Raw genomic sequence first — 9,084 nt, 5'->3', positions numbered from 1 at the left:
TTCAGCCTGAATGGAGAAACTATGAAAACTTGGACATGGACCAATCTTATGAATATCTAGGCATCCCAACGGGTTTTCAGAGTTTCAGTTCGGCCGACGAAGTCATCAGGGCGATGAGGAGGGCATGCGGAGCAAACTGAACAATTCGTTACTAGCCCCTGGCAAAAGGTGGACGCCTTAAACACGTTCATCATGCCGCAATTACAATTTCACCTCCGGAACGGTAAAACCACGAAAAAACTACTATGGATATACGACGGGAGGTGAAGACTTACGCCAAGAAGTGGGCCAATCTGCCAGGCGAGCAGCGCTGAGATCCTATATCTCGCCTACAAAGAGGGAGGCTTCAACCTGCTACCAACCTCTTTCTTGGCAGACATCGGACAGGTCGTCCATGCGCACAGACTGCTCACGTCCAACGATGACAGCGTCGCAGAAGCAAGTCTGGCAGCGCTGAAGGAGGTTGTTCGGAAGAAAACGATCAGAGAGGCCACGCCGAAGGAACTCGTTGACTACATCAACGGATCTGACGAAGGATTGGTGGCAAAACCGAGCAACGACATTAGTTCGACATGGACGAGACTCAGAGCAGCCGCCAGACGCCTAAAGGGCAAAATCAACTTCCTCCTCGAATTGGACTCACTGCAAGTGGACGACAAGCGCGTTGAGAGACAGAATTCAGAAAGCGCACTAAGAACAGCGGCGCGGAATCACTTCCGCAACAAACTTATACTTAAACCCGACCAGGGAAAAGCTATGGAAGTGACATCGGCCAACTCTGTCTCCAACCACTTTATAAGAGATGGCAGTTTTACAAGATTTGCCGACTGGCGTTTCATACATAGAGCCCGTCTGAACGTACTGCCGTTGAACGGGTGCCGAAGATTCGGCCAGAACGACAAACGGTGCAGACGATGCGGCCACCAGAACGAGACGCTGCCGCACGTGCTGAACCACTGCCGTCCACAGTTTGTCACCATGACGAAAAGACATAACGCGATTCTAAACCGGTTGACAAAAGCAATGAAGGTGCCACCTGGATCCAGAACGTTTATCAATCAGCAGATCCCGGGATATTGGGCTGAGAGACCCGACGTAGTCATTATAGACGAAACACAGAAAATCGCCTTAATTATGGATGTGACGGTGGCGTTCGAGAACCGGCCTCAAGCATTCGTTACTGCGAGAGCTGAAAAAATCAGGAAATATAGTGCCTGGCCAATCATTTACATACTCAAGGCCTAACCACCAAAATCCTGGTATTCGTCATGGGATCACTCGGGGGATACGACAAAAGTAACGTCGAAACCTAATAGCCTTAGGAATAGGCCGCCGCTACTCTGTGCTAATGAGACGCCTGATGGTGTCCGACACTATCAAATGGTCCCGTGACATGTATGTCGAACACATCACAGGAAGCAGACAATACCACGGCTGAGGAGGGATGAGAAAACTGTTGAATGACGATATTATAACCTCAACGAAACATTCTACCCAGCACCATGGCTGAATAAGGACCAAGACTGAAGATATCGAAGCTATTGCTCAAATAATTTATATACTTTTTGATGTTATGAATACTATATTATCCACGATATGTACATGCCGTTAACATGTTAACGGCATAATTTTCTATAATTTAAAAATGCTGAATAAATGTATACACACTACCAGCTAATAGCTGGCCCGTAGTGTTTTATTATATATCAATAAAATTGTAATTTCCTCTTCCAGATATATGCTCGCTATATGTCAGTCCGCGTATGGTACTAGTTATATACTTGGTCTGACATACACAGCGATACATCAAAATTCTTTAAGATTTGCAAATGGCCTACACTATATCATCAGCATTATCTAAAAAGAAACATCTGTTCTTATCAGCTTAATATCTGATAGTATCTGCATAGCAGATCCAGTATATTAAACTGATTTTTGGAAATTGGCGGAATGTCAGGGGCTTGCTCCGCTTCCGCCGCGGGTTGCCCGGTATTGCAGTACCGCCGGGATCGGCCCATAAAAAACCATCATATAATAATAAATTTAAAAATGTGCATATATTGCATATTAAATATATATATATATAATATATATAAATATATTGATATGTAATATCGATAATTGATTTCAAATTAACTATATAAATTAATTATATAAAAACTATAGAATTAATAATAAAATAAAAAAATATATAAAGCTATACAAATCTAACAAAAGATTATATATAACGATAATAGGATTGAAAAATTTTGCAAGTGTCAGAAAATACTTCATATAAATATGACAAAAAATGAGTTTAATATATATAAGTATGAACACACATCTATCGATAAAGAAATTAATATGAATATGAGCGTCTGTTCTCCCAATAACATATTTTTTTTGAAAAATTTTGCAAGTGTCAGAAAATACTTTATATAAATATGACGATAAAATGAGTTTAATATATATAAGTATGAACACACATCTATCGATAAAGAAATTAATATGAATATGAGCGTCTGTTCTCCTAATAACATATTTTTTTGAAAAATTTTGCAAGTGTCAGAAAATACTTCATATAAATATGACAAAAAATGAGTTTAATATATATAAGTATGAACACACATCTATCGATAAAGAAATTAATATGAATATGAGCGTCTGTTCTCCTAATAACATATTTTTTTGAAAATTTTGCAAGTGTCAGAAAATACTTTATATAAATATGACGATAAAATGAGTTTAATATATATAAGTATGAACACACATCTATCGATAAAGAAATTAATATGAATATGAGCGTCTGTTCTCCTAATAACATATTTTTTTGAAAAATTTTGCAAGTGTCAGAAAATACTTCATATAAATATGACAAAAAATGAGTTTAATATATATAAGTATGAACACACATCTATCGATAAAGAAATTAATATGAATATGAGCGTCTGTTCTCCTAATAACATATTTTTTTGAAAAATTTTTGCAAGTGTCAGAAAATACTTTATATAAATATGACGATAAAATGAGTTTAATATATATAAGTATGAACACACATCTATCGATAAAGAAATTAATATGAATATGAGCGTCTGTTCTCCTAATAACATATTTTTTTGAAAAATTTTGCAAGTGTCAGAAAATACTTTATATAAATATGACGATAAAATGAGTTTAATATATATAAGTATGAACACACATCTATCGATAAAGAAATTAATATGAATATGAGCGTCTGTTCTCCTAATGACATATTTTTTTGAAAAATTTGCAAGTGTCAGAAAATACTTTATATAAAATGAAATAAAATGAGTTTAATATATATTATATGAACACACATCTATCGATAAAGAAATTAATATGAATATGAGCGTCTGTTCTCCTAAATAACATATTTTTTGAAAAATTTTGCAAGTGTCAGAAAATACTTTATATAAATATGACGATAAAATGAGTTTAATATATATAAGATGAACACACATCTATCGATAAAGAAATTAAATGAATATGACCGTCTGGACTCCTAATAACATATTTTTTTGAAAAATTTTGCAAGTGTCAGAAATACTTTATATAATATTTGTAAAATTTTACAAATGTGAGAAAGGCTTATAACGACAGTAGAGTTAACAGCCATATTAGAACATTCGCTCATAGAACTTTGGGGGTGAAGAATAGTTAGGGAATGCGACGCGAGAGTTGATAAAAATAGATGAAAAATGAATCGTTGAAATAGTTGGGAAGATTTGTTTATATTGTAGAATTTAAAAATAGTATTGGTCCGCAAATTTACGCTTCTCACCGAATGGATAAGATCAAACAGTGTAGTGCGATAGAGGATCGACAAGTACGCTCACCCGGGATACAACAAGTAGGATTACACAATGGACGCCGCGGAAGCCAGAGAACGCTCGCCTGCTGGACAAGGAAGCATGGAGGAGACCGAGACGCCCTACACTGTGCTGGATGTACCGCTTGCGCCGCCGTTCAATTGCGTGCCCTGCCTACCTATACCACGGGAGTACAAGACGCACAATGACCTGCTCAAGCATCTAAGGAAGGAGCACAATCGAGACATGATGATGAAGTTCAGATGCAGCCACTGTGGAGAGGTCCACTCTACACTGAAGCGAGCAACAGCACACATTAAAAGGTCAATGGAATGCAGCGACAACAGGCCGCCAAGCAGAACGACAGATGCCGCTCCAACACGCGTACGGCGGATTCGAATGCAGAGAACGCGAGAGTCGCCAGCAGCAGCGGAGGCCGTAGCAGCAACGGAGGCTGTAGCAGCAACAGAGGCAGTAGCGGCAACGGAGGCAGTAGCAGCAACGGAGGCAGTAGCAGCAACAGAGGCTGTAGCAGCAGCAGACATAGCAGCATCAGAAGCAGTAGAAGCAGCGGAGGCGGCAACAGCGGCAGTAGCAGTGACAGTAGCGGAGACTGTGCTACAAGAGGAATCGCCGACGCTGAGCAAACTACAAGAGGAGTTTGTTCTCAGACTGCAAGTAGTAACCTGCAGCGAGGATCTGGAGCGGGAGGTATCGGCGCTCGTAAGCAGACTGCAACCGGAAGACCAGGAGACCGCCGGAACGGGCTCCGAGAAGAGGAACAACTTCAACCACAGGCCGAGAGCAACAAATGCCGAGCAGGACGTTACGAGGGCGACACGCATCCAGAAGCTGTACCGGAGCGACAAAAAGAGAGCCTATAGAGAGATCACAGAGGAAAATGGAGGCAGAGGCTGTAGGGTTCCAACGCAGACTATACAGGACCACTTCATGGAACTATACAAGGAGAAGAACCATGCTGTTACCGGAAGCCCAGCTGAGATACCAACACCTGCGTCGGTCGCAATGAACGATCCCTTAGCGCCGAGTTCACGCCGGAGGAAGTATGGCAGCGGCTACAACGGAGCAAGAACAGCGCACCGGGACCAGACGGACTTCGTTACGGCGTTTGGAAGCGGTACGATCAGGGAGGTCATATCTGCGCTGCTGTTTTCAACGCAGTTCGGAAGCTACAGCACGTACCGAGGAGCTGGGACGAGTCTAGCACCATCCTCATCCCGAAAAAAGGAGACCCCAGGGACATAAACAACTGGAGGCCGATCGCGCTATCGAACACACTAGGGAAACTCTACGCATCGGTGATCGCGAGCAGACTGTCCAAATGGTGCATAGAGAACGACCGCATCTCGCCGTCGCAAAAGGGCTTTATGCAGTATGACGGATGTGCAGAGCACAACTTCACGCTGCAGTCAATCATCCAAGACGCAAGGAGGAAGCAAAAACAAGCCGCCATAGCATGGTTAGACCTGAAAAACGCGTTCGGCGCCGTCCCGCATGCAGCGATGTTTAACGCCCTGGAATGGACAGGTCTCCACGCCGACTCCATCGCCGTAATCCGCAGACTGTACAGGGGATCGTACACTAGAGTTCGCGGCGAGCACGGAGCAACCGACGAGATCCCCGTTCGAGCTGGTGTAAAACAGGGGTGCCCCCTCTCCCCGATCGTATTCAACATCACGCTGGAACCGCTGCTGCACGCGCTAGCCAGGAAGGCCTACTACTACAAACTGGAGGGCCAGAAGTTCAACGTCCTGGCGTATGCTGACGACCTGGCCATCATCGGAGCCGACAGAGAGGGACTACAACGACTGCTGAATACGACGGAGACAATAGCCGCCTGGTCTGGGCTACAATTCAACGCCAGGAAGTGCGCGACACTGCACGTGGACGGACGACGACGCAGCGCGATCGGAACGACCTTCAAGCTGGGAGCAGAGAACCTGAGAGCACTTTCGCAGGAGGAGTGGTACGAGCACTTAGGCGTTCCCACCGGATTCTCTACGTTTTCGTCAGGGGAAGACGTATTAGAGCAGATGCAGCAGCACCTATCCAGAGTAGACGAGTCGCTGCTGGCGCCATGGCAGAAGATCGACGCAGTCAATACCTTCATCATGCGGCAGGTGGAATTTCATCTAAAGAATGGAAACGTGGCCAAGAAAATCCTGCACAGATTCGACAAACAGGTGAAGAGAAGCGTCAAGAAATGGGCGCACCTGCCGCAGAGAGCCAGCGCCGAGGTCCTATATCTGAGTTACAAAGAGGGCGGATTCAACATCCTACCAGCAGCGGTGTTGGCAGATATTGGACAGGTTGTACACGCCCACCGACTGCTGACATCAAAGGACAGGGCCACGTCAGAACTCAGCAGAGCCACGCTAGCAGACGTCGTCAGGAAACGTGTGGGACACGAACCCAACACGGAGGAGATCGTCGGATTCATAAATTTCGGAAGAAGTGGCGATCTCGACAAACCAGCGAACGACATTACGACGACGTGGTCGAGGCTCAGGACGGCAGTGCGAAGGCTGAAACCAAAGATCAACCTGCAGCTGGGATTGGACGAGCTAACCGTCGACAACGCGCCAGTGAGCAGGGAGAACGCAGAATCGAGCCTACGAGCAGCTGCACGACGGTTCTACAAGGAAAGATTACTCAGAAAACCGGACCAAGGAAAAGTGTTCGAGGTAACGACACAAAACTCTGCATCAAACCACTTCCTTAGGCAAGGCGGCTTCACCAGATTCGCAGAGTGGAAATTTATTCATCGAGCGCGGCTCAACGTTTTACCACTGAACGGGAGTCGTCCATTTGGCAGCGGCGACAAGCGATGCAGAAGATGTGGACAGCACGACGAGACCCTACCTCACGTCATCAATCACTGCAAGCCGCACCTGAGCGCCATTACGAGGAGACACGATAGCATCGTGCAGAGACTGATTACGGCGGCAAAGAAACCAGCGGACGGAGCCCTATACGCTAACCAGCCGATACCAGAATACGACGGTCAAGAGCGACCGGACATCGTTATCATAGACAACAAGGAGAAAACAGCTGCGATAATCGATATAGCAGTGCCCTTCGAGAACCGGACCGAGGCCTTCCAGACAACTAGACAGCTTAAGAAGGACAAGTACGCCGCACTTGCTGAGCACTTTCGAGCCAAGGGATTCAGGACTACAGTAGACGCTTTCATCGTCGGATCTCTCGGTGGATATTGCAGCCGCAATTGGACCGCGTTAGCAGCACTCAAGGTCAATAAAAAGTATGCAGTGCTGATGAAGCGGTTGATGGTCTCCGACACGATCCGCTGGTCCCGAGATATCTACGTGGAGCACATCACCGACACAGGCAGTACCAGGACGCAGGACCCACACCAGCAGCTACAGCACTGGAACGAGGACCACTGGATTGAGGAACAGGACCAAACTGGACTCAACTATTATAATAAATGAAATATCTTAAGTCATGGAATATCTTAAGTCATGAATTATTTTAAGCTATCACTGTATAATAACAATAATGTATTTTTCAATTTAAAAACATCGTTAGATAAGATCATTAGTTATAAATGTGATATACTTTCCATATATATTTTGTAAACTAGCTTTAGGAATCATTGTAAATATTATTTACTAAATACATGTATTATCTGTTCTTATCAGCTTAATATCTGATAGTATCTGCATAGCAGATCCAGTATATTAAACTGATTTTTGGAAATTGGCGGAATGTCAGGGGCTTGCTCCGCTTCCGCCGCGGGTTGGCCCGGTATTGCAGTACCGCCGGGATCGGCCCATAAAAAACCATAATAATAATAATAATAATAATAAATAAATATATTTCAGTAGATATATATGTGTACATAGCATTTCTCATTTTGGATTTTTACCCGTAGGTATTTCATCCTTCATATTTGTTCTATCAATACAATAATAAGTATTTCAGATATACAAGTTGTGACATAATTCTGTGACAAAAAAGAGGAAAGAAAATTTATTCCCCAAAAAAAAATCACTTAGCACTATTTATAATAACACATAATAACTCAAAAAGGAGAAAAACAAAAAAAGATTTATTCACTTTGAGGGAGAATATTTGCGTCGAGCCAAGTTTCAATTGCCGCTATGGGTCGATCAGTATATATTTTGGCATGGCGTGATTGCCATACCAAATATCATCTCTTGTGTATTGGCCGAGGCCCGCGATGTTCATATTAGGATGATCCCCACATTTTAGATAAAATTCTCAGTGAGCTTTTTTATGTAGTCGAGTATTGTCGGTACGTCAGTCTGTTTGTGTATGTATTTTGAAGAGTAGTAATGTCTAGTCAGTGGGTCCCTTATTTTGTTGAGTACAAGTCGTAGTGTCTTATTTTGTAATGTCTGTAGTTTCCGTAAGTTAGTCTTAGTCGTCGCGTTCCATGCCGGAGCGCCGTATGTCAGTATCGGTCTTATCAGTGTCAAGTAAAGTGTTCGCTTGTTCTTCACGCTTAGCGGGCCGTTGTGGTTCAAGAGAGGTCTCAGTAGATTTAACATCCCGTAAGCCTGTCCAATTTTCGTATTAATATGTTTTGTGAAGCTGAGTCTATGGTCCAGGGTCACACCAAGATATTTGACATCTTTGGACCACTCAACTTCACAGTTAATACTTTAATTTTGTCTAAGTCAGTCAGTCTAGTCATGGCATTTCGGCTCTTAGTAAATAAAATTGCCTCCGTCTTTTGCGGATTTATCTTGATCTGCCATTTGTCAGTATATTTCGTCAGCTTGTCTATGTGTGTCTGTATCTTTGTAGTCAGTAGCGTCGGTGATCGTGATGATTTGTATATGGCAGTGTCGTCAGCCAAACGTCAGTAAGGTGGTGTCGGCGTCAGTGGGTATGTCGTGAATGTAGACGTTAAACAGTGACGGTCCCAGGATCGAGCCCTGCGGTACTCCCGCCGTCACTTGTTTAACCGTCGAAAGTCCGTTGTCTATTTGTACGGTAAAGTTACGGTCTGAGAGGTATGAGTGTAATGTTTTGTAATGTATGGTGGAAAATTCAGTTGTATGAGTTTATGTATAAGTCCGTCCATCCAGATGGTGTCAAACGCCTCTCGAAATCAAGCAACACCAATCCGGTATGGTTTCGTCTGTTAAAATTGAGAACAGTATTTTCTATGAGTTTTGTCAGTGGGTGTAGTGGGAGTGTCGTTCTTTGAAGCCGTATTGTGTGTCAGGTATGATTTTGTTGTGTCTTATGTGTTTGTTAAGTC

The 9,084-nt window shown here is 43.4% G+C and overlaps 1 protein-coding gene, 1 non-coding gene and 1 pseudogene across 2 annotated transcripts; all 3 read left to right on the top strand.

Moving 5' to 3' along the window:
* The first annotated feature begins 1,841 nt into the window (after window positions 1–1,841).
* On the top strand, window positions 1,842–2,023 carry LOC113380855 (annotated as a pseudogene).
* A 3,174-nt stretch (window positions 2,024–5,197) lies between these two features.
* LOC113380852 lies at window positions 5,198–7,282 on the top strand. Its single transcript, XM_026619920.1, has one exon. It carries the CDS (start codon window positions 5,198–5,200, stop codon window positions 7,280–7,282), a length of 2,085 nt encoding a protein of 694 aa, XP_026475705.1.
* A 160-nt stretch (window positions 7,283–7,442) lies between these two features.
* On the top strand, window positions 7,443–7,632 carry LOC113380854. The gene has a single exon (XR_003367486.1). It is a non-coding gene; the product is annotated as a U2 spliceosomal RNA (small nuclear RNA).
* Window positions 7,633–9,084: the final 1,452 nt, after the last annotated feature.

This window comes from Ctenocephalides felis, unplaced genomic scaffold (assembly GCF_003426905.1).
Source record: "Ctenocephalides felis isolate EL2017-DRISC unplaced genomic scaffold, ASM342690v1 CF-g0.4_SCAFFOLD_02420, whole genome shotgun sequence".
Taxonomy (NCBI): Eukaryota; Metazoa; Arthropoda; class Insecta; order Siphonaptera; family Pulicidae; genus Ctenocephalides; species Ctenocephalides felis.
This window is presented reverse-complemented; position numbering and strand designations above follow the sequence as displayed.